General features: G+C 36.6%; 1 protein-coding gene across 4 annotated transcripts in view; it reads right to left on the bottom strand.

Moving 5' to 3' along the window:
- The window catches only part of LOC107850675, a 33,604-nt gene extending 9,125 nt beyond the window's left edge, over nucleotides 1–24,479 (bottom strand). Inside the window, exons 1-3 of one of the 4 annotated variants that reach the window (XM_016695371.2) lie at nucleotides 24,222–24,479; nucleotides 21,341–22,371; nucleotides 15,393–16,260 (exon numbers count right to left, since the gene is read on the bottom strand). In XM_016695371.2, the coding sequence (XP_016550857.1) occupies nucleotides 15,393–16,260; nucleotides 21,341–22,315 (1,843 nt within the window). In that variant the 5' untranslated portion in view covers nucleotides 22,316–22,371; nucleotides 24,222–24,479. Of the gene's footprint in view, nucleotides 1–15,392; nucleotides 16,261–21,340; nucleotides 22,372–24,179 lie in introns of all 4 variants that reach the window. The other 3 variants (XM_016695373.2, XM_047401790.1, XM_047401791.1) reach the window with 3 other exon arrangements.
- Nucleotides 24,480–25,185: the final 706 nt, after the last annotated feature.

Below are 25,185 nucleotides of genomic sequence, written 5' to 3' on the forward strand. Positions count from 1 at the left end.
AATACAAAATAGCACCTGCAAGTTTGTTACACGAGGAAAAAACTGTGCAGATACCGTGTGCCAGCTGTACAGTACTTCGCACGTCCAGGAACCTGGTCCCTCGTAGTTTAGCTGCTCATCATCAAAACAACATATTTTGGAATGGAGGAAGTATTGTATTCCCTCTATCCCATTTCATTAGGTGTTCTATCCTTTCCTGTCAGTCCAAAAAATATGGGGAACATTTTATATTTAGGAACTCTTTGATCTTTACATTCTCATTTTGCCCTTTCTCTTAAAGGCTTTGATGTGACTTATCAGGGGAGTCCATGAAAAGATACATTTGGTATTTTATGCATATTAAGCTTAAGGAAGGTGGACCATTATTCAACAACATAAGCAAAAGGAAAGTAATAAATTATTATCGGGACGCATGGAACACCATTAATGCAAAAAATCAATATACGCTAGCAGAGCTCGTAGGATATACTAAATTGTAGATATTTTGACCCCAAAGAGAAGGTATTATTCACAAAAGATATGCTTAGACAACGATTCCAGTTCATTGCAAGGGTCTAATGGCAATGTGAAATTTAGGATTCCAATTTGCCAAAAACCAATTAGTGTAGAGGCATCTCTTTCCTTTTATAGTTGGGTGATGATTAGGGATGAAATATCATTAGACCGGCTGTCCAAGTAGATACTAAATAGCACCTGCAAGTTTGTTACACAAGATTGTTACACAAGAGGACAAAACTGTGCAAATACCGAATGCCAGCTGTATAGTACTTTGCACGTCCAAGATCTTGGTCCCTCGTAGTTTAGCTGCTCATCATCAAAACTACACATAGCACACCACTTATATTTTGAAACAAATGAAAAGGCTAAAACACCACATATTTTGAAATGGAGGGAGTATTGTATTCCATTTATCCTATTTTGTTAGTTGTTCTATCCTTTCCTGTCAGTCCAAAAATGATGGGGACAATTTTATATTTAGGAACTTTTTGATCTTTACATTCTCATTTTTCCCTTGCGCTTTGATGTGATTTATCAAGAGGACTCCATGGAAAGATACATTTGGTATTTTGTGCATATTAAGGTTAAGGAAGGAGGACCATTATTCAGCAACATAAAAAAAAGAAAAGTAATAAATTATTACTGGGATGCGTGGAACACAATTAATGTAAAAAATCAATATACGCTAACGGAGCTCGTAGGATATACTAAACTGTAGATATTTTGACCCCAAAGAGAAGGTATTATTCACAAAAGATATGCTTAGACAACGATTCCAGTACATTGAAAGGGTCTAATGGTGTTCTCAATGTGAAATTTAGGATTCCAGTTCGCCAAAAACCGATTGTTGTAGAGGCATCTCTTTCCTTTTATAGCTGGGTGATGATTAGAGATGGAATATCATTAGACCAGCTGTCTAAGTCAATACAAAATAGCACCTGCAAATTTGTTACACAAGAGGACAAAACTGTGCAGATACCGTGCCAGCTGTACAATACTTTACATGTCCAGGGACCTGGTCCCTCGTAGTTTAGTTGCTCATCATCAAAACTACATATAGCACACCACTTATATTTTGAAACAAATGAAAAGTCTAAAACACCGCATATTTTGGAATGGAGGGAGTATTGTATTCCCTTTATCCCATTTCGTTACGTGTTCTATCCTTTCCTGTCAGTCCAAAAAAGATGGGGACCATTTTATATTTAGGAACTCGTTGATCTTTACATTCTCATTTCTCCCTTGCTCTTAAGGGTCGTTTGGTAGAGTGTATTGTAAAATATAATGCATGCATTAGTTAATATGTATTACTAGTGCCTTGTTTGGTACGTCATTTTCCCTATGTATAACTAATGCAAGCATTAGTTGTACACTCTTTTGTGTATTGGAGTGTGTATTAGTAATACACTCCATTTTCTATGTATTAGTAATACAAAGACTTTAAACGCATGCATTAACTTATTAAATGACCTCAATACCCCTCAATTTTCCTCTCAAAATATTTCACCATTCATTTTCCCGTCATTTTAATTTGCAATAGTGAATCTTTTCAAAACATTTCACAATTTCTTTTCCCGTCATTTTAATTTACAACAATGAATAGTTGATTTAAATAACTATAACATATTTTTGCTTTGCTTCGGGGGTTTTTAAGAAAATTAAAAAAAATAGAGACTATTTTTTAATTTTACGTCTTATATTTTATTTTTATTTCGACTATGTTAATCCATCGGCGTAACATTTCTTCGAAAAGTCGTTGGGCTTGCAATTAATCTTAAAACATCTATATACTAGTTCAACAATACTAATTATGTTTGAGAAGACAAAAGAACTTTGTTGCAAAAAAAATGTACAAAATCAAAGAAGGGTATTTTTGTAAACAAACATTTCTTTTATAAAAATTATGTAAGATGTATTATTTCTTATACATCAAACCAAACAATGTATAAGAAATAATACAAGCATAACTAATACAAGTATTACTAATGTAAGCATTACTAATACACTATATTCTGCATTGTTCTTATACATTCTACCAAACGACCCCTTAAAGGCTTTGATGTGATTTATCAGGGGACTCCATGGAAAGATACATTTGGTATTTTACGCATATTAACTTTAAGGAAGGTGGACCATTATTCAGCAACATAAGCAAAAGAAAAGTAATAAATTATTATTGGGACGTGTGGAACACAATTAATGCAAAAAATCAATATACGCTAGTAGAGCTCGTAGGATATACTAAATTGTATATATTTTGACACCAAAGAGAAGTATTATTCACAAAAGATATGCTTAGACAACGATTCCAGTTCATTGCAAGGGACTAATGGCATTCTCAATGTGAAATTTAGGATCGCCAAATTCATTGATATTATCACTATTTGATAAAGAAGAATAACCAATTTTAATGATTAAAGAAAAACACATAGAAAACAAAGAAAAAAGAAGGATAAGAAAAAGGGGCATATAGAAACATTGCCTCTCTATTACGCATATGAACCATGGTCTTTCCGCTCGTTCTTCTCTACAAACCCAACAATGAAGAATACGTATGCAGAAAACTGGGATCTCTCAACTAAAAGTGAACCCAATGATGCCAACCATTGATCATTACCATTTAAATAATAAAAATGTCTAGACAAGGATCAGCAGGATATTATTGGCATTTAGATAATCTAAGTTAGAACCTATGTTGCTCGGACTCTCCCAAAATGTTGTTGCACCCGTGTCAGATCCTAAAAAAGATACACTAGTTTTGGAGGATCCAACACGCACCGGCGACGTTTAAGAATCCCTGATGAAAATGTTAAAACAATCATTTGACACCGCTAGAAATTAAAAAATTATTATTTGTGAATTTCATAGAAGTGTCCAAGATAACTCTTTACTGGATATTTGCTTCATCATTCCAATCTTTCAATATTTTAAGGAAATCATATACTTGCATCACTTGGTGTATACATTAGAGAGTCAGTTCCTCAAATGGTCATCCAACTTGTAGAAAAATCTTATTAACTTTTGAATTTTGGACAATATGGTCATCAAACTATGCCAATATTTCCAACAATAATACAAACTGATGCAAAAGTGGAATTTTTTAACAGAAGTTTACATGTCATATTTTTAGGATCCATTTTTAGACGCAATACCCCTTAAACCATTGTCATTTGACCCATTTGAACTTTTTAGCAGATAAATAAAAATTATATCCCATCTGTTAGAAGTTGTTAGAAGTTATTCTCTGAAATTGAATAAATGTCCATTAAACTGCTTACAAGACCAATTAAGAAATATTTACACTGATGAATTGAATTAAATGTAAAGTAATCAGAATAGGAATATTATTACAATACTTTCTTAATTATCATGTATAGGATCCACTTACTATTTTGGTTCACTTATGATCAAGGAAACAAAATGGAAAAAAAATGAAAACACACTTGAGTTGAGAATGGTTGTTCAATTTTTTCTTTAACAAAAACTACTTTCCCTGTCCCAATTAATATGACACACTTTCCTTTTTAGTCAGTCCCAAAAAGAATGACACGTTCCTATATTTAGTAACAATTTAACTTTAAAATACCCACTTTACCCTTAATAAAATAATTTACAACTACACAAACATTTATGACTTATTTTAGACCATAAGTTTCAAAAATCTTCCTTTCTTTCTTAAACTTCGTAGGAGGAGATTCAAAGAACTATCTTGTTTTGATAGGGTTGCACCAGGGAGCGACTCTTAGCCCGTGTTTATTTGCCTTGATAATGGATGCTTTGACACACCGTATTCAAGCAGAGGTGCCTTGGTGTATGTTATTTGCTAATGATGTTGTTCTGATTGACGAGACTCGAGGGGAGTTAATGATAAACTAGAGATTTGGAGACAGACCCTCGAGCCTAAAGGAGTTAGGTTGTGCAGGACAGAATACTTGAAATGTAAGTTTAGTGATTTGTCGCATGAGGATGACGTGGTTGTGAAGCTGGATTCTCAGGCCATCCAGATAAGGGAGAGATTCAAATATCTTGGGTTTATGATTCAATGGAATGGTAAGAATGACGAGGATGTTATGCACCGTATTGGTGCAACACGGTTGAAATGGAGGTTTGCCTCAAGAGTCTTGTGTGATAAGAAGGTGCCTCCAAAGGTTAAAGGTAAGTTACACAAAGTGGCAGTCCGATCGGCTATGTTGTATGGAGCGGAGTGTTGGCGAGTTAAGAACTCCCACATCCAAAAGTTAAAGGTGGCGGAGATGAGGATGTCACAATAGATGTGTGGACTTACCAGGATGGTTAGGATTAGAAATGAGACTTTTTGGGAGAAGGTGGGAGTGGCTTCAGTGAAGATAAGCTGCGAGAAGTAAGGTTGCATTGGTTTAGGCATGTGATGAAGAGCGATTCGAATGCTCCAGTTCAGAGGTGTAAGAGGCTAGCCATGGATGGTTTTAGGTAGGATAGAGGTAGGCCGAAGAAATACTGGAGGGAGGTGATTAGGCAAGACATGGGGCAGTTACAGATACGGAGTACACGACCCTTGATAGGAAGGTGTGGAGGACGTGGATTGGGGTAGTTTAACACCCCGCATTTCGGGCTAGAACGAAAACTGTCATTTCTATGCGTAAATGATCCAAAAGCCATAAATCCTATGCAAATTTTCCATGTTAATCAATTTAGTGTGGGAAATTGAATGAGCTTTCCGTCAATAAAAGATGCGCCCAAATCCTATACCCGGGCATGATGTTATGGCCAATTTAAGTCCTAGTCGTAAAACACAATCAATTTGGCGCTTGGCGCGTCGCGGAGTTAGTCTATTTAACAGTTGTCAAATTTCAGTAGCCTAGCGCGATCGTGGCGCGTCGTGCTGAAGTTCCAGGCCCCAACCAGTGGGACAATGCGATGGCTCCGCATCGTGGTGACCCTATGAATCCCATTCGTCAATTTCCAGCGAGCCACCGAGATAGTGGCGCGTCGCGGTGGCCCATAAAATCGGTCTCCCAATTATATTTTATTCCATCTCATTAAGGGTACATTAGGTAATTTCCACCCCCTTATCAGCTTAAACACGGGATTTTACTCCCAAGTGACCATATTATTCAGATTTTCTTCAAAAATTCACAAGAACACTCTCTAGGATTTCAAACTAAAAATCCAAATAACTTAAGATTCAATCGGGGATTTTCAATAATTCTTCGAGATTCGAAATTTCCATTGCGAAGGCTACAATAAGCACCCATCAATTGTTCGAATAGGTATTCCCTAAAGAATGAGTTCATTCAAGAGTCATAAATTAAGGTACGTGGGGTTTTCCTGAAAATCTCATTCGCATAGAAATCATGATTTTTAAGAAAAGGGTTTTAGATTTATGATTTATAATCATGTTTTAGAAGTCCCAATGGCATTGTTTTGGTCTTTAGGCCTTTCCCCAAATTGATTTGAAATTCTATATATATGTATGCATGTGTTTAAGGATGAATATTCAATTGAGAGAATGAATTATAATGAATCCCTCTCTTGATATGATTTTTCTCATTGTTCGTATGATATGGATTGTTTTGAAAAGCATGATATGAAAGGTCTTGATTTATACTACAATTTGAACATGATTGTGGAATCAAAAGAGAGGGTTGTGTATGTTGATAAATATTGAATATACATATAATGAAAGAGTGCATGGTTTTGCCAAAAGTACATGGCCACCATATGTTTGAAGAATTCTTGCATAGTTTTGACTTACGTTTCGGAACATGAAATCTCTTATACTATTTGCATGTTTGGGTGGTCTGAATTGAGTTTTGATAAAAGAATCATGCATGATGCATTATGGCTCAAAAAAAGGACTTGCAAGTCTTGGTGTGACGACACCAACTCAGATAATGCCATGTTAATTCAGAACAGAATAGTATGCATGTTTGAAATCAGATTTTCAGATTTTGAAACTAGAATGGTGCATGTTTCAGAACAGACTAAAATTGGGCATAAAGAGAGCTTAGGTGATTCCCTGAAGAAGGCACGAGTTCAGACAACTCATTGCCCAAAACCGTGATTTGCCGATCCGGATATATTATTATACGCTGGCCTAATGCCCTGTGGCATATCAGACTCAGACACTCCAACCCTTGCGGCACACTTGGGTTGGGGGCTTCCTCGCCGAGTCAATGGTGGATTCCATATAGCCCGTGGAATATCAGAGTTGTAGGGGAGTGCCACCTAACTCAGAAGTAATACAAAGATCAGAGACTGCATTGACAGAAAGGTTTTATGATTATCAAAGATGCCCATGTGTTTTGGAATTTTTATCATATATGATGTTTTATGACTAGCTCTCAACTATTTTATTTATATCAAAAGCTTTATTTTGGATTGCTCTGCGTACTGGTACATCTATATTGACCCCCTACCTTCCAGGTTCTGAGGCACAATCTAGAGGTCCTGATAAGCAGTAGATTTCTTCGGACAGAAGTGCAGAGTCTTTTATCTTCTATATTTCAGAAGGCCTATTTACTTTCAGACATTTATCATTAGTTATGGTTTTGGTCTACTGGGAGCCTTGTCCCAGTTTTCATACAGTTGTTATTTGATCATGTAGTAGAGATTTCACAGACGGCTTTCAGATGTTAGTTGGTATTGGATTTCATTCTTCATTGATGAACTGAATCTAGAATATGACCACGTTTCCGTATTAGATTATATTTCCGCATCAATTTTCATTATATGAATGTTGTGCATGATTACCAGATAGAATAGGGTGTCCTAGTTTGGGATGTCCGTCACGGCCAGGCCCTAGTTCGGTCATGACAAACTTGGTATCAAAGCATGATTCATGGTCCCAGGGTGTCTGCGAAATCGCGTCGGGTAGAGTCTCGTTTATAGGTGTGTAGTGCGCCACACTTATAAGCAGGAGGCTACAAGGCGTTTAGGAATATCTCCCTTTCTTCATGTTCTAGTTCGTGTAATAGAGTCGGAATGTTCCTCTCTCATACTCTAATTCGTGCTATGGTGTCGCCCATATGAAAGTAACAGTCATCCCAATTCTTTCCTTACTCTGATGTTCTTAGACATGTCTCATTATTGGGGTGATTCAAGTACAGAAGTTTAGAGTATAAATGACATGGTTCTTTCTGATTGAATCTAAGTGAGATTAGACCAAGAAGTTGGTGATATGAAGTCACAAGGTCAGAAATCAGAGTGAGGATGACTTTTATGCAGATAAATATGTTTAGTTGAATAACTGATGTTTGAGGATGATTTACCCCTTTATAGTGATAAACTAATGTAGTAGCTAGTAGCATGTGTGGATTGTATAGTAGTCTGTGGGGGAAGTGTTTGACTTAGATTTTTATTTATACAGAGTAAGATGTGTATTCTTAGATCATTGATTATTGTGTGTAAAGTTTCTATCTCTTGTAATCTTGTTATCATTGTATTGTTGAAACTGAAAGTCTAGTGAAGCCGTGTGGGGCTCTTTCGATTCACTAGCATAGTTGTCTTGTCATTCATCTCATTTCTTGTTCAAAGCACAAAATCAAAGTCTAGTCAAGCCATGTAAGGCCTATTTCGATTCACTAGCAAATTGTTGTTCGACTTGTTGTTCTTGTGTTGGTTGAATATATGTATAGCCGAATCTTTCTGCATATGATTGAGTTGGTAATGAAGTGATACGTCCCCGTGTGTTAGTTTAGTAGAAGGTAAGGTAGAGGAGTTATTAGTTAAGGTGAATTGTCGTTTACTTGAAGTATAAAAAGAGTTGACGGTGTTTGTCGTGCAAGAAAATTATAGGTTATTGATAAAGGTACTTGGTTGATGAGTAGAGTTAATTTTAATGCCCCTGAGGTTGCAAGAAGGAGTTTAGTTGGGACTTATGGAGCCATGAACTAAGTTTAGCTGTAAAAAAGGGGTAGATAGTAATGATGTGTAGAAGGAGGATGTGTTAATGGATTTTAAATAAGATAGATCATAGGATTGTGATTGATCCTTATTGTTATGAAGTTTTGGCGGATTAATGTTTTCAGATGTTTGGCATGTAAGAAAATTGTGTGAAGTTGTGGTTCATCATAGCTAGAACTAAACACTAAGTTGGAATAGTAGATGGTGATCAAGGTGGATATAATGAATTGATGTGGTGGGTGTTAGTTGTGTGAAAGTGATCTAGTAGGCTTGAACAGTGTATACAAGAGCTTAAGTTTATTTGATTTGTAATCAAGTCTGATGTTGTAAGTAGGATGTAGAAGTACGCCCAAGGTGCTATGGGGCTGCATTATTTTCAAGGATCATTGCATGTTGTGTGGTTAGTAGTACCGTTGAGTTGCTAGGTGGAGAAAGACTAGTTAGATAATATGTGATGTTCTTGATAGCTAAGTTACGGAGTTATGATTAATGATGTTGAGCCTTTTTGTATAATCTTGATTCTCATGGTTTAGAAATATAAGTTTGCAAGCATGATGCTGGTAGACTATGACAGAAGTGGAATGGTCCGTCAAAGGTTTGGAGATATCCATGTTTAGTGTTAGAAGAATCTAATTTGGTGAATGTTTCAGCTGTTATATGATGAAGAGGAATTAGCATTGGTTACTATACATGAAGATATCGTCTTACAGGATAAGTTTAGTTTTATGTGTATTGTTAGATCCCCGACTCTGGAGTAAAGTGATTTCAGTTTATACCTGAGTGTATATAGTGGTTCACAGACTTAGAGTAATGGCTTAAATCTATGGGGGAGATGATAGAACGAGTAACCAAGTCAAGTTTTCAGATGCTAATAGATGTGCCAGTAAGTTGTGGAATTGGCCGTGAGAAAGAATGATGCTTCATCTATTCTTATTTCAGCAGTTTACTTCAGTTATTCTGATACATACTCATGCTTTATGTTTCAGCTTCATGATCATAGCTCGTGTTCATACATATGATAAGGAATCATGTACTCTCCTAGTTCCTAGTATGATGAATCCCAGTTTGTTCAGCAGTCAGAATCACTTTCCGTAAGTTATGAATTCCAAAAATTTAGGTCATGCAGTTCATGACTCTTATGCACATGTGATACTCTTAACGATCAGTGAAAAATTCAGATTTATATCAGGTACGTCCTCAGATTAGATCTCTTTAATGAGTCCATGCCGTGAGTGCTCTATTCCTCATGCCTCCGTAGGGTATCAAGTTACGCTTAGTACTCCCCTCATATTCCGGATTCCAGTATTCCAATTTTTCAGTGACCTTTTCCCTTAGGTCGATATAGTGATGATGTACAGTTGTTTAGATTTAGATGGGAAAGACTAAACATTTCTTGTTAAGGAAAGATGGTTGTGTGCTTATTTGAGTTAAGGCAGTAATTGTGGAGTAAGATTGAGGCCGAGTCTTTGATACGTGTTAAGGTTAGTTGAAGTTTAATGTGTTATATTTGGAAAAAAATTGTTGTGCGCTTGTTTTATGTGAGTTTATAAGTTGAAAGGATTTTGAGGTGAAGTTTCGTGTAATGCTTGGTTAGTGAGGATATTTTCTGTGTAACATCTGAATAGTGAAGGGAAGTTGTTATGGATAGAAGTATTAGAGAATATGAGAAATATGCTTTAGGAGTGGTTGTTTACAAGTGCATATGTGGGTATGAAGATAGGCTTGAATGTCATGTTTGTATGCATATGGATGGATGCCTTGAGTGTTTGTGAATGTCTAATACGAAGTTGAAGGTGATTGCTGGAGTGGCAATAAGAATTATGCAGAAGATGAGGAATTGTGAAATGCAAGGTGTGCTAAGTTCATGATTCAGACTAGTACTACAGTATTAAGTGGTGCGTCTTGTGATTTTGAGTTAGGCTTGAAGATGGTGAGGGGATTTAGTTCAGTTTAGACATTAGAAAATGGAAATATCAGCGGCCATGTAAGAAAAATAAGTGGAATCAATGAGCATGGTGCTCAAGGGGAAAGTATAGTTGAGAGAGTATTTTAGAAGTGTGGCTAATCTTGAAAGTAAGAAGCTGCATTGCCTAAGGTTTGGTAATTCTATCCTAGTTTACGAGTTATATGTCTATATTCCATGCTATAGAGTAGTGTCATTGTTGTGACTCCTTAGTTGGATGTATTGTGTAACTCATGTCAGAGATTCTTTGCTCCCTAATACTACTAGGACTTCTTTAGAAAGAGTGTTGAAGAGATACTCCAGTTAAGTATAAATGTCCAGTATAATTCAGTTTAACAGTCAGGCAGACAAGTTACAGTGGTCTTCCACCTTTTCACCCAGTCCTACTATCCGAAGTCCAATACATATGACCATTCCAAAAGATAATCTATTCCATCCGTGTAAGTTGCGAACTCAGTTCAGTCCAAGCATCATGTTTCAAATTCAGTTATTTAGTCATGACTCAGTTCACAAGAGTTCAGCACATAATCTCAAAAAAAATTTTTCCAACTATTTTAGCTCAAACAGTGTAATACCTTTGTACGATCTAAATCTTGTTGCCTCATGATTGTACTTCCCTAAGTTATCACTTCCAAATCCAATGTGTGTAATTTGAGCATAAACACTTTGGGGGAAATCCTAAACTCTTAGCATGAATCAGCTCCTTAAAACAAGTAAGGGCAAGTCAGCTCAGAATTCAGTTTCATGATAGAAGTTTAAATGTTTCAAATCAGTTATATCCTTTCTTAGAAGACACATTATGCCCTCGTTATTCCATACCTTTAAGCTTCAACGTTCCTACCTATCATTTGGGGACGAATGATCCCAACGGGGAGATAATGTAACACCCCGCATTTCGAGCTAGAACGAAAACCGTCATTTCTATGCGTAAATGATCCAAAAGACATAAATCCAACGCAAATTTTCCATGTTAATCAATTATGTAGTGTGGGAAATTGAATGAGCTTCTCGTCGATATAAGATTCGCCCAAATCATATACCCGGGCAAGATGTTAAGGCTAATTTAAGTCCTAGTCGTAAAACACCGTCATTTTGGTGCTTGGTGCGTCGCGGAGGTGGTCTATTTAACAATTGTCAAATTTCAGTAGCCTAGCGCGATCGTGGCGCGTCGCGCTAAAGTTCCAGGTCCCAACAAATGGGACAACGCGATGGCTCCGCATTGCGGTGACCCATGAATCCCATTCGTCAATTTCTAATGAGCCATCGCGATAGTGGCGCGTTGCGGTTGCCCATAAAATCGAGCTCCCAGTTATATTTTATTCCATCTCATTAAGGGCACATTGGGTAATTTCCACCCCTTATCAGCTTAAACACGGGATTTTACTCCCAAGTGACCATATTATTCATATTTTCTTCAAAAATTCACAAGAACACTCTCTAGGATTTCAAACTTAAAACCCAAATAATTCAAGATTCAATCGGGGATTTTCAATAATTCTTCGAGATTCGGAATCTCCATTGCGAGGGCTACAATAAGCACCCATCAATTGTTCGAATAGCATCCCTAAAGAATGAGTTCATTCATGAGTCATAAATTAAGGTACGCGGGGTTTTCCTAAAGATCTCATTCGCATAGAAATCATGATTTTTAAGAAAAGGGTTTTAGATTTATGATTTATAATCATATTTTAGAAGTCTCAATGACATTGTTTTGGTCTTTAGGCCTTTCCCCAAATTGATTTGAAATTCTATATATATGTATGCATGTGTTTAAGGATGAATATTCAATTGAGAGAATGAATTATAATGAATCCCTCTCTTGATATGATTTTTCTCATTATTCGTATAATATGGATTGTTTTGAAAAGCATGATATGAAAGGTCTTGATTTATACCATGATTTGAACATGATTGTGGAATCAAAAGAGAGGGTTGTGTATGTTGATAAATGTTGAATATACATATAATGAAAGAGTGCATGGTTTTGCCAAAAGTACATGGCCACCATATGTTTGAAGAATTCTTGCATAGTTTTGACTTATGTTTTGGAACATGAAATCTCTTATACTATTTGCATGTTTGGGTGGTCTGAATTGAGTTTTGATGAAAGAATCATGCATGATGTATTATAGCTCAGAAAAAGGACTTGCAAGTCTCGGTGTGACGACACCAACTCAGATAATGTCATGTTAATTCAGAACAGAATAGAATGCATGTTTGAAATCAGATTTTCAAATTTTGAAACTAGAATGGTGCATGTTTCAGAACAGACTAAAATTGGGCATAAAGAGAGCTTAGGTGGTTCCCGGAAGAAGGCACGAGTTCAGACAACTCATTGCCCTAAACCGTGACTTGTCGATCCTGGGATATTATTATACACTGGCCTAGTGCCCTGTGGCGTATCAGACTCAGACACTCCAACCCTTGCGGCACACTTGGGTTGGGGGCTTCCCCGCCGAGTCAATGGTGGATTCCATATAGCCCGTGGAATATCAAACTTGTAGGGGAGTGCCACCTAACTCAGAAGTAATACAAAGATCAGAGACTGCATTGACAGAAAGGTTTTATGATTATCAAAGATGCCCATGTGTTTTGGAATTTTTATCATATGTGATGTTTTATGACTAGCTCTCAACTATTTTATTTATATCAAAAGCTTTATTTTGGATTTCTCTGCGTACCTGTACATTTGTATTGACCCACTACCTTCCAGGTTCTTAGGCACAATCTAGGGGGTCCTGATAAGTAGTAGATTTCTTCGGACAGAAGTGCAGAGTCTAGTTGGTGAGTCTTCTATCTTCTATATTTCAAAAGGCCTATTTACTTTCAGACATTTATCATTAGTTATGGTTTTGGTCTACTGGGGGCATTGTCCCAGTTTTCATACAGTTATTATTTGATCATGTAGTAGAGATTTCGCAAACGGTTTTCAGATGTTGTTAGTTGGTATTGGATTTCATTCTTCATTGTTGAACTGAATCTAGAATATGATCATGTTTCCGTATTAGATTATATTTCTGTATCTTGTTTTATTATATGAATGTTGTGCATGATTACCAGATAGAATAAGGTGTCCTGGCCTTCATGGATCAGGATGTCCGTCACGGTCAGGCCCTAGTTCGGGTCGTGACAGGTAGAGGGGGTAGTAGGTAGGAGTACATTCGTAATAGTAGGGAAGAGTGATCTATTTTTAGCTCTGCCTTAAGTGTCTTGTAGCCTCTTATTCGTGGTGTTTTGGCGATGTTTTCATATAGTTAGTTTACAATATCACTTTGTGGGTGTTTTGTTTCCTTTACAATATAACGGTGTGATACCCTTATATTGTAGAGGGGTAGTAGGTAGGAGTACATTCGTAATAGTAGGGAAAAGTGATCTATTTTTATCTCTGCCTTAAGTGTCTTGTAGCCTCTTGTTCGTGGTGTTTTGGCGATGTTTTCGTATAGTTAGTTTACAATATCACTTTGTGGGTGTTTTGTTTCCTCTACAATATAGCGGTGTGATACCCCTTTTTTGTTGGTTGCTTTTATGATTTTTGTTTGATCATATTTGTTATCTGCTTGAGTCGGAGGTCTGTCAGAAACAACCTCTCTACTTCAAAAGAGGTAGTGGTATGGACTGTGTACACTTTACCCTCCCCATACCCCACTTTGTGGGAGTACACTGAGTATGTTGTTGTTGTTGTTGTTTTCTTAAGCTTTTTGCCCAGTCAAACTACATCACATAAATTGGGATGGAGGGAGTATATTGTAATTCAAAAACATTACTAATAGGGTTAACTAAATGAATCATTTGTATCAAGTTTTATTCCATTTGAGCTCGTTTCATTTCCTTCCCCTAGCGGGGAAACTATCAATAGTAATCATTGCTCCTTATGCCTGGTTTGGGGGAACTATTAATTATTTTACCTTTTATAATGTGTGTGTGTGTGTGTGTATATATATATAATGGATTAAAAGGTATTGTGTCTAAAGATGAAACTTAATAAGATAGATCTTCCGTTAAAAATTTCACTTTTCCATTAGTTTTTTCACTTTGTTGAAAATATGATCATAGTTTGGAGACCATATTATCCAAAAAAATTCAAAAGTTACTTTAATGAGATATTTCTAGAAGTTGGATGACCATTTGGGGAATTGACTCATGCAATTAGATTATCACTTCAAATGCAACTTACTTCCCTCTCATCAGGAAGTAAGCACAATGGATAAGACTACTAGTAGCCCAGCAATAGTGGAAAGGCAACGGTTTACAGAGTTACAAAAGTTGCTTATTCATTTCTCTCACTTTATTTATCCTTGTTCAAGATTTCAATCACTCCCCAAAAATAGTGGTAGTATGACCATTTATTTGAAGCTACAGAAATGCATATGATGGACTAAAAGTAACCTATTTGAACAGATACAGTTTCACAAATCATATCATGAATGATGAAATGGAGATGGAATAAAGAACAGCTCTGCACAGTCTTAGCAAAGTCCAGTATTCAGTGATCTGAAAAATCCGAGAAATACATATAAATGATATCCAGAAAAATATCCAAAAGGACATTCTGAATGCTTGGTTTTCTTTTTTGGGGGGGTTGAAGGGACTGTTATCTGAAAAATCTAGTTCCAAAACATATTAAATATGATTTCCAGAAGGGACTGTTACCTGAAAAATCTAGTTCCAAAGCATATTAAATATGATTTCTAGAAGGGGATACATACATTGACAGTTACTCTCAACTGTTTAACATCGTAGGCAATTGTCGTGTTCTCCGTGAACTCACCAAAATGGGCTATGTACTCAGAAAGAGTTGGAGATGGAATCATTTGAGGCAAAATGAAGGGTGTGCCCATCCCCTCTACACAACAAAGGCTTTTTGGAAATTGTAGTGAAATTATATACTGACTAAAAGATTAATTAGGCAAAATTGACAAAATATCATAACTTAATTCAAGTTGACATATGTACAATATGGCTTATATTTTCAAGATGCATAATTCACCAAGTCTATAAGCTTGCAGTGATGGCGCAGTTAACCATTAAAAATTAGGAATAAACGTACCTTTGCTTGAAGCCTTTTTGTACTTATCCTTCCTTTCAACCTCATTTTCCCATCCACAAATGTCGTCACCAATTTCATCTCTCTCCTCATTTCCCATTTCACTTTCACTTGCTGTCTCCCATTCAGAATCATCAGTTTCCTGGTCACACATGTCTCCAGCATCACCCTCACATTGAACTCCACCATGTTTAATTGTAGCCTCTCTAAATAACCAGGCTGCACGCATCTGCTTTTTTACTAAACGCTCAGCATAATCAGGAACCTTGTTTTGCCTTAAAGACAGATCGGGATCATTTGATTGAGAACACTCATTTATAAAGAGAATAGCATCTAATAAGCTCTCCTTGGCTAAACCAAGCATGTCATATGCCTGTGCTCTTCTCCAAAGGCTTTTGGCGTGACGGTTCACAGGATGATGAAGACACAGTGCACGAGTAGCATCACCTATAGCAGCCAACGGTTGTTGCAATAAAAGATGACATTGAGCACGATTGCTGTGGAGCACCACTCTCTCTTTCTTTGACCTCATTGGACATAACGCCAATGCTTCAGAGTATTTAGCTGCAGCCCCAGAAATATTTCCTGATGAAAACAGGGAATTCCCTTCAAGTTTTACCACCAGTGCTGCTGCCTGTTTGATATGAAGGTCCTCTTTAGGCATATTTTTCTCCCATTTTAGTCTCTGTTTGGAATTCAGTAGTTCTTCAACTTCTTCTTTCACATGGCTATTGATTTGAGTACGACCTGTTCCTTGTGATTCAATACATTCCTGAAGAACATTGACAATAGAGTCGCCAAGCTTCTTATGATCCCCAAGGGATGATATCTCCGCAAGATCCACAAGTGCAGGTACAGCCTTTTCGATCACCTACAGCAGAAAAAATAGAAAAGAACTTCAACAAGTTTAGAAGTGTCCAGATCTATGGTTAAGATACTGCATGTCATGGCTTCTCAATATTCAGCTTATGGCTTTAATTTTAAAAACTGTAACATTGTCATAAAAAAGGAATTAGGAGAATGCAGGAGACGAGCTCATCCTGTGGGTACATCTTGACTATGAAATAATAGATAGAGATCACGTCCAAAAGCTGCCATTCTATTCAATTGATATCACATCCAATTTGACTGAACACACTGATCCAATTTCCACGTTAAGGCCACTCTACTAACTAGGGTTAAATTCCCAGAAAAACTCCTAGGCTTCCTTATTACTTGTTGTTTTTGCATTTACACTTTCTTTTATACATATATAAACAAAACCTAAATTCTAATATACGGATTACTTTACATGTTAATGGATCATAGCAGTACAATACTGAACCTAAAGTGCTAGAGATGAAAATGGTTGCAGTAGTTAATAGTCATACTATCAGGAGAGATAGGAATAGCAGCACTATCAGAAAGAAACACTAGAAATTTCTAATCTTTGAGAAATCAAAAGTGCACATGTTTGAAGCAGTAGTACATAGTCAATAATACACATGCACATGTTTGTTCCCTTTTTTGATGTCTTCATTTCTGGGGTTGCGTTGTACTTACAGTATTAGTGGTAACACTGACATGGCCACTCTGAAACATTCTTTTTCTCTTTTGACAAGTCAAATTCATATATTTGATTAAAAAAGGGGGTATGAAAAGTATTTACAGTGTGAGGACTTCGTTAGCACATATTAACTATAGAATTTACTCAAAGTAAATAGCCCTTAGTTCGAGAAGCATCTTGAATCTGTCAAATAGGTTAAGTATTTTCTTCAGTCAAAATATATAAATGTCAAAAAGGACATGCATGAAGGAGCCATCACTAATGTGAGAACATTAATAGGAGGGACCAAGAAATTTCCCATTACCGTGGGTTTACTCCCGGGGTTGGCATTGAGCCCAGACTTGTTTACCCTAGTTATGGATGAGCTAATCTACACAATACAAGATAAGATACCATGATGTATGCTCTTTGTTGACAGTATTGTGCTAATTGATGAAACCTGTGAGGGTGCCAACCAAAAGTTTGAGCTATAAAACACTCTGGATGATAAGGGTTTTTGGAGAACTAAGACTAATTTATCAATTGCAAGTTTAGTCAGCATCAGAAGAGCGAAATTGAGGTGAAATTGGACGTGATTGTGGTGCCTCAGTGCAAATATTTCAGAATCTAGGTTCATCACCCAAAGAAAACTAATGAATGATGAAGATATTGCACAACAAATCAGAATCAGATAGTTGCAATGTAGAAGTGCTAACATGGCGTTATGTAATAGAAGGATGTCTATCAAAGTTGAACGATAAGTTCTATAGAACAAGTTATAAGACCAACAATATTATATGAAAGTGAATGTTGGACCACTAAGTCCAATACAACCAAAAGATGTGTCACAGAGATGTGGCTAAGATGGATTTATGGTCATGCAAGACTAGACAAGATTTAAAATGGCCACATTCCCCAAAAGGTGCAAGTAGCACATACTAAGGAATGAGGATAACTAAGAGAAGACTGCGTAGGATGGTTTGATCATGTCTTGCATCGATCTCTGATGCACTGGTCTGTAGATACGAAACCATGGTGAATGAAGGTGTTAAAAGGGAAGAGAGAAGACTTAAAATCACATGGAAGGAAGTTTTCTGGAAGTACCTACAAGCTCTTGGAATCCATGCAGACTTTGTGAGAGGTTAATCAAAAGGGAAGAAAAGATCTATATAGATGATATTAACAGGTTGGAAATATATTTTACACATGTTAATACGCTTACTTTAGGTCCTATGGTTTCTAATCTTTCAGCCCTATCAGACAACAAATGTAGAGAATTTCTAGTACTCTTGGTTTTTATTTTTATTTTTGTCATGTTCACCAAGATGATTCTTTTTTTTATGACAATGGTGTCCGGACCAGCTTTTGCGCACCTCGACTAATTCCATGGGATACCTGCCACCTCCCACCAGCAACAGGTACCAACTAACTCTGTCCACCAAGGCTAGAACTGATGGAAAGTGTTTTTGTCTCCACTGGGTTTGAACCTGAGACCTCATGGTTCTTAACCCACTTCATTGACCACTAGGCCACACCATTGGGTGCCGCCAAGATGAATTTAAATGGAGAAACATGGACAGTAAGGATTTATATAGCCAACTCTAACTTGCTAGAAACTGAGGCATAGTAGTTGTATCTTTTTCTCTGGCAAAATAGTTACAATATCAATTTCACTCTTAAACATAGAAGATGAAAGATTTTCATAGAGCACAATGACAAGACTTTATTGTCCTAAACCTAATGCAACGGTGTAAGTAAACTAACATAATTACTCTTCTTTCTAATAGCCATTGCAGTTATTTCTCATTGTGCAAGTAGATTTTTCTATCTGTTGCAAGAGGTCTAAAGCAAGTTACTCCAGAAGGATAAACTAATATGATTTCATCACATTGTGTCACGTTTCACCCTCTAAAATGGGTTCTCTGGGTTCTCTTCTTCCTGAAAATAGATTGGAAAAATAAAACTTAATGGTTCGTCAAGAATACTATCCATCCTAATTATATGGCTCTGTTGATTTGGTGCATCTCACCAACAATAAGAAAGAGTTATCTATGTTAACAACAGAACTTACTTAGAATTGTAAAATTAGTTAAACAGAATATCTGAACGAAGTAGATCAACCAAACAAGAGGCTCATTTGACCTTTTTGACAGCACAAAGACAAACACCTTCAAGAAAGACTGGCATCAGAATAGTAACAAGAGTGAGATAAGATGCAGTGGGGCAAAAAACAGAAAGCCGTGTCAGTAAACATGACCAACACCCTGACACCACCCTCTTTGCTTTACATCCTTCCATCTAATACATGAACATAAACTGTCATTCATATGCACATGCACAGGGCACATGCTGGTCCTGGGGACACTGGTTACTGTAGTTGTTGGTGATAGTTGGAAAATCTTTCCAATTGTTATGTGATTGAGAGGGTATACATCACACTTCAGAACTCAGGTTCTCCTATTTGCTGACTGATTCTTTTCTTCATTTCTATTCCTTTCTAATAGTAATATTTACTAATAACATCTCATTCAATATTACATCTCTAAGCTATTGCATGTTTGTCTGCAACACTTGTTGAAAGCACCATGATCTCTGAATCTACATTCACGATCATATGGTGTTTTGATGCTTGACAAACTATATACAAGAGATAATCCATATGAAGATGGGATTAAAGAATACACATTGAAGATTTAAGAACCAGGCCCTCACAGATCTCCACAAAGAAGTGAAGAAGAGCAACACTGCCGGAGGCACTCATCAGAGAACCTGTTCCTCCTAAGAAAACCTGTTCCTCTAAGCAGGATAGGAGACTGTCAAAGATAGAAGATGAAGTTGTTCTCGTGTGCACGGGGATTCCTTGGAAGAACTGTAACATGGGAGAATTCAATATGACAAGAAACTGAAAATCTATGCAAGGAAAGTTGCCATAAAATATGCACATGAAATTAAACTCAACTAAGGAGATTAAGAAGTTCGTATGCATGAAGATGTAGAAGACCAAGTCCAATCAGAATTTGAGTCATGGCGAGACTTGAACCAATTCTAAGTTGGACTGGAGAGCTGGAAGGTGGCTACTTACTCTTATAGATACAACAACATGATTATAATTTGAAGTTGGACCACATCCCAAAGACATAGCTCTAACAGCGTTTCTACATGAAGAGTCTTGAAGAGGAAGCTGCTACTACAACAAAGAACATGTTCCTATCAAGTTTTATCCATACAATTATTTAGTTGTAATAGTTAGCTTCTTGGAATGGTTCCAAAGTAGGATCTTGATTACATTCCTAGTTGATTGTAGAAGGTGTTGTCTTATATTGTAAGGGACTTCATTGACCGGATAGAGTCATTGAGAGAAGAGTTAAGAAGGTGGAGATGGAAATTATGGGAACAGTTCTTTAGGTGTTACAGGGGCGTTTGTAAACCTATTTGGAGTTTGGGTTCGAGTTTAGTGGAAGAGTTTGGTAAAAGTCCTACAGATGTAGGTCGTGGCTTCTGACTCTCTTTAGCAAGGAGTTATCTACATAAAATGCTTGTGTTGATTTATGTTTTGCGATTTACTTTCTTGCATGGTTAGTCAAAGAAATTGGTTCTTTGAATGCTTAGGTGGCAACCAAACTAACAAAACTTATTCAAGTATTCACAGACTTCATCAAATGGATCTGAATATCCCAAGCGAAGTAACAGGATACATATTACAGTTTCCTGACACCTTTCCTCAAATACATAGTGCAGTATCCTGAGATCTTTTCTCAGAACATTTGATTTTTTTTCAGACAAGTACACCAGAACAGTACTTCAGGACAGAAGGTTTCTTTTAAGGTAATCACTTATGCATATTCCAATAGCATGCATGCTTTAAAGTTAATACAGAGTTCCACATCACTATAACACTCATCTTTTGTTTCCTTTGTCTCTCTACAGATTATGGACTTACACATGCATGCTCCAAAATATGAATTCTTATGCACTTTCAGAAGGACCAACCTCTTTGAATTAGAGTCTGCTGGATATATGAACAAAATTACATCAAAGATCAGTTAAACATCTATGATAAAATACCTACCATGTGAACTAAGAGAAGAGGTGAGTGAAGTGTATACCTATTTTGGTTTAACAAGTACTGGACGCAAACATGTAACATAGGAAAAAGAATGGAGCACTTCTACATTTAGTGGATGAACTTCTATGGTCAAAGTTAAGCTCCAAATAGTAAAAGAGAGAAATAAAATCATTTATATAACATTGATATGTCATATTCTATCACCTGATTCAAATGAACCTAATTACTAACTACTGAATAAAGTGTTCCAGCTAAATTAATGCCCTATTCCACCAGCTCATTCTATTGTCTGTAAAACCAATACCGCATAAAATATTCCAGCTATTAGCCCAGCAAAATAGTTCTAGAGAACAAAATTACCTTATGACAGGTACTTGGATCCTGCAGCAACCACAAAAGACAGTCAATTGCCATATACTGCCAGTCATCCGACGAGCGAGCTATATTGCACAACGCCTCTATAATACCAGGACATGCAGCAACAGGACCTCTACCGAGCTTGTGATGGCAAATTGTCCTTAACAGACCAGTTCCAGCAGGGGAGCTTTCATTAACAAGTCCTCCCCACATTCCTGGAAGCTTTGTTAGAAATTCCAACTTGCAAATAGTAGGAAGAAATTCAGGTTTGAAAGCAAAGCAATTAATAAGCTGAAGGGACCAACATTGTAGCTGACTGGCCCATTCTTCTGCCTTTCGGGACTCCATTTCAACTCCACCCATGCCGCGGGTAAGAAGGTCACAGTGATAACTAAGTCTTCTATCAACATATTGGTAAAAGTGAGAGTAAACAATTTCAAGAGAACTCATTGCGAGTTGGATAGAGAGCTCTAGAATCTCACCATGACTTGCAACAGCTGGAAAGGTGCTGGCATAGGTAGCTAAGTGTCCTAAGGCTCTCACTGCAACTCTCTGTTCAACCCAAGTCAACCTACCTCTCAAAAGTTCAACTAAAGGAGGGATTATTCCAGCACGCACAGCTCTATCAGCAAACTCTTCCATATTCATGGTGTACGATCCAATTATATGTGCCGCATAATAAGGAATATATATATTTTGGTCATGTGAAAGCCAGCGGCGATTTTTTAAACCCTTCCAAATAAGTGCTGACATGCATTCAAATATCCCCAGTTCAATAAACTCTGGATCATTAGGATGTGCCATGGCAGTGTTCCATAGGCCACTGATTGGAAGAACTTGACCATCATCATCCTGTGAGGGAAGTTCTCTAAAAAACTTCAATATACTTGCTCGGCGCTTGCTTGGATTTCCTTCCTTCATGACACAGAAGAAGCACCCCGGGTATGGACAGTCAGCAGAAGCTTTATCCATGCTCATCTAATCGAAAGAGCCAGAATTCACTTTTCAATCCACCTTCTTATAGGAGACAGTACCTGCAAAGACATGTTGAATTCCATCTGTAAAGTTCTCAAATGAATTCAACAACAAAAACAACAACATACCCAGTATATTCCCACCAAGTGGGGTCTGGGGAGGGTAAGTGTACGCAGTCTATACCACTACCTCAAATGTGAGATAGAGAGGGTGTTTTCAATAGACCCCTGGCTCAAAATAAAAGATTCTACGACAAGGAATACTAATATTAGGAATAGTAAAAGAACAAGATACAAGATAGGGTATAGTAATAGTAGGAATAGGAAAAGAACAAGATACAATAGAAATTAGCAAATCCAATAATACCATAAGCAAGATACTCCAAGAAACACACCAAAAGATACAATATCCTAAATTCAGACTAACCTTCCACCCTAACCCGCCTCCTCCACAACATCCTATCCAAGGTCATGTCCTCGGTAAGATGGAGCTGCACCATATCATGTCTAATCACCTCCCCCAGTATTTCTTCGGTCTACCTCTACCTCGCTTGAAACCATTCCTAGCCAACCTCTCACACCGCCACACTGGGGCATCCATGCTCCTCCTCATCACATGACCGAACCATCTCAACCTCGCTTCCCTCATCTTGGCTTCCACCAAAGTCACTCCCACCTTATCTCGAATAACCTCATTTCTAATCCTATCTTTCCTAGTACACCCACACATCCACCTAAGCATTCTCATTTCTGCCTCCTTCATCTTCTGGATGCGGGCCTTCTTAACAGGCCAACACTCCAGCCCCGATATTTCTCAAATGCATTGTGCACCAAAAATCATAAGAGTAACTTAGAAGTCAACAAATTTACATAACATAAGACCTTTGATACTCTTCAGTTACTCACCAAAAACACATCAAATCGAGGCCCAGAGTTGTAGTCTAAGCAAGAGTTCATGAAATCACACAAACTTTTTATATGATTTATTTGTGAATTAGGCGTTTCATCAGTGTTGCTCGGATTGTAAACACCTGTCACCTCTAACTCGAATGTTGTAGGTTCGAGTGATCAAGGGACCTTTCCATCATCCCTCCTGACGGGCTTTCACATTTGCTTAGGGAAACAATATATAGATCCATGTATGACAGGGCATTGTATTTAAAAACTAAATCTTTAAAATGTGAGGTCAATGAACGGAACCAAATCTTCCATAAAGTCATTTTTCGGCAAGAAATACATAGCCCAGCTGCTACTGAAGCCAAAGTGAATGCAACCTATGCTGCTCGTACTCTTCAAACTGTCAGTGGGTGCATGTCGGATTCTCCACAAGTACTGTATTTTGAAGAATCCGACACTGGCGCGGAATCGAAAGTGAAGAGTTGGTGCAACTTAGAACGCAACCTATCAGAATTTCCGGGTACTAGAAAGGGGGAAATTAAACTTACAAAACAATGTACTTCCACGTTTTCCATTTCAAGTGCACTCCTTTGTCCATGTTAAATTTACAATTTACGCGAAATAACAGTAAAATTCAAGGAAACAAAGACTTCCAAAGAACCCAATTCCACTTGTACATTGAAGAATTACTCACTACAAACGTAGGAAGCAGCCAAATTAAAGAAAAAGACAATGCATAAATTCCCTAAACATCTTTAAGAGAACAGATAAAACAGCTGATCCTTACAATAAAGTTGGCATCTCGCAAAATCAAACAGATCTAAACAACAATTAAAACAAATCAACTCAAGTAACATTTAGCAGAAACTACAAACAAAATCTGAACCTCATACAATTGTAGACAAATTAAGATTTATAAAATTAATAAACACTATAGACAAGCAAAACAACAAGAAAACAAAGCAACCAACCAGAAAACCACCAGAACCAAATAGAAGAATTGAGAAATTTACTAGGTCTTAAGAAGCTTGGAAAGAACAGGCACTGTGTTTTTTCTTTCAAAAAAAATAGAACTTGGGTATGAAAAAGAGTAGAGAAATGGGCATCTTTCGGACAAAAGATGTGAATGTGTGTGTTTTTAGAACTTTTCAAGTCTTTTCCCTTTTTGAGTGTCAAATTTTTAAGACCGTTTCTGAGTAAATTGCGCTTCTTCATTTTTAAAAAAAAAAAAAAAAAATTGTGTGTGTCTTAAAAGTATAGGTGCAGAATACGAAATTAATTTTCAGGAAAATAAAGGTCATAATAGATCCAAAAATCGGTGGATTTAGATATTTGATCCTAAATAAGAATAGTGTTTCTTACTTTTTAATATACTAAAAGTATCATTTTGCCCTTCCACACCTCAAATATATTTTTAGCTTTTTCATACTCATTTATTTCTCAAATTTTATTTTTTATTATTTTCACTTTTAAATTTTTCCTTTACTTTTATTATTCTACTTTTTTCACTCTTTTTTTCCCTTAAATTTATTATTGTGATTTTTATTATTTTTAATTTTTATTTTTTCTTTAACTTTATTTTTCATGTTTTAATTTATTTTTCTCAACCTCTATTTTTTTTTCTCTTTTCCTTTTTTTCAACCATTATCTATTTCTTCATTTTTTTTCTTTTTTTAAATTTATTTAAATCTATTTCATAAGTTAGTTATCCGCACTATATTCGCACCCCCTACAAATGGTATCAGAGCCCAGTTATTTAAAAGGTACAGCAGTGAGATATATGTTAGATATGTTAGAATTTATCTATGTTTATTGAATTAATTATGAGAAGACCATTTAAAAATAGAGAAGTTTTTAGAAAAATTAAAGAATCTTTAATTAGTAATTATTCAGAGTATATAAGTCTAAATAAAATAAAAGAAAACCTGCAAAGATTAGCCTACCTAATTACCTTAATATCTAGTATTGAAGCAAAAT

This window comes from Capsicum annuum, chromosome 12 (genome assembly GCF_002878395.1).
Source record: "Capsicum annuum cultivar UCD-10X-F1 chromosome 12, UCD10Xv1.1, whole genome shotgun sequence".
NCBI classification, from domain to species: domain Eukaryota; kingdom Viridiplantae; phylum Streptophyta; class Magnoliopsida; order Solanales; family Solanaceae; genus Capsicum; species Capsicum annuum.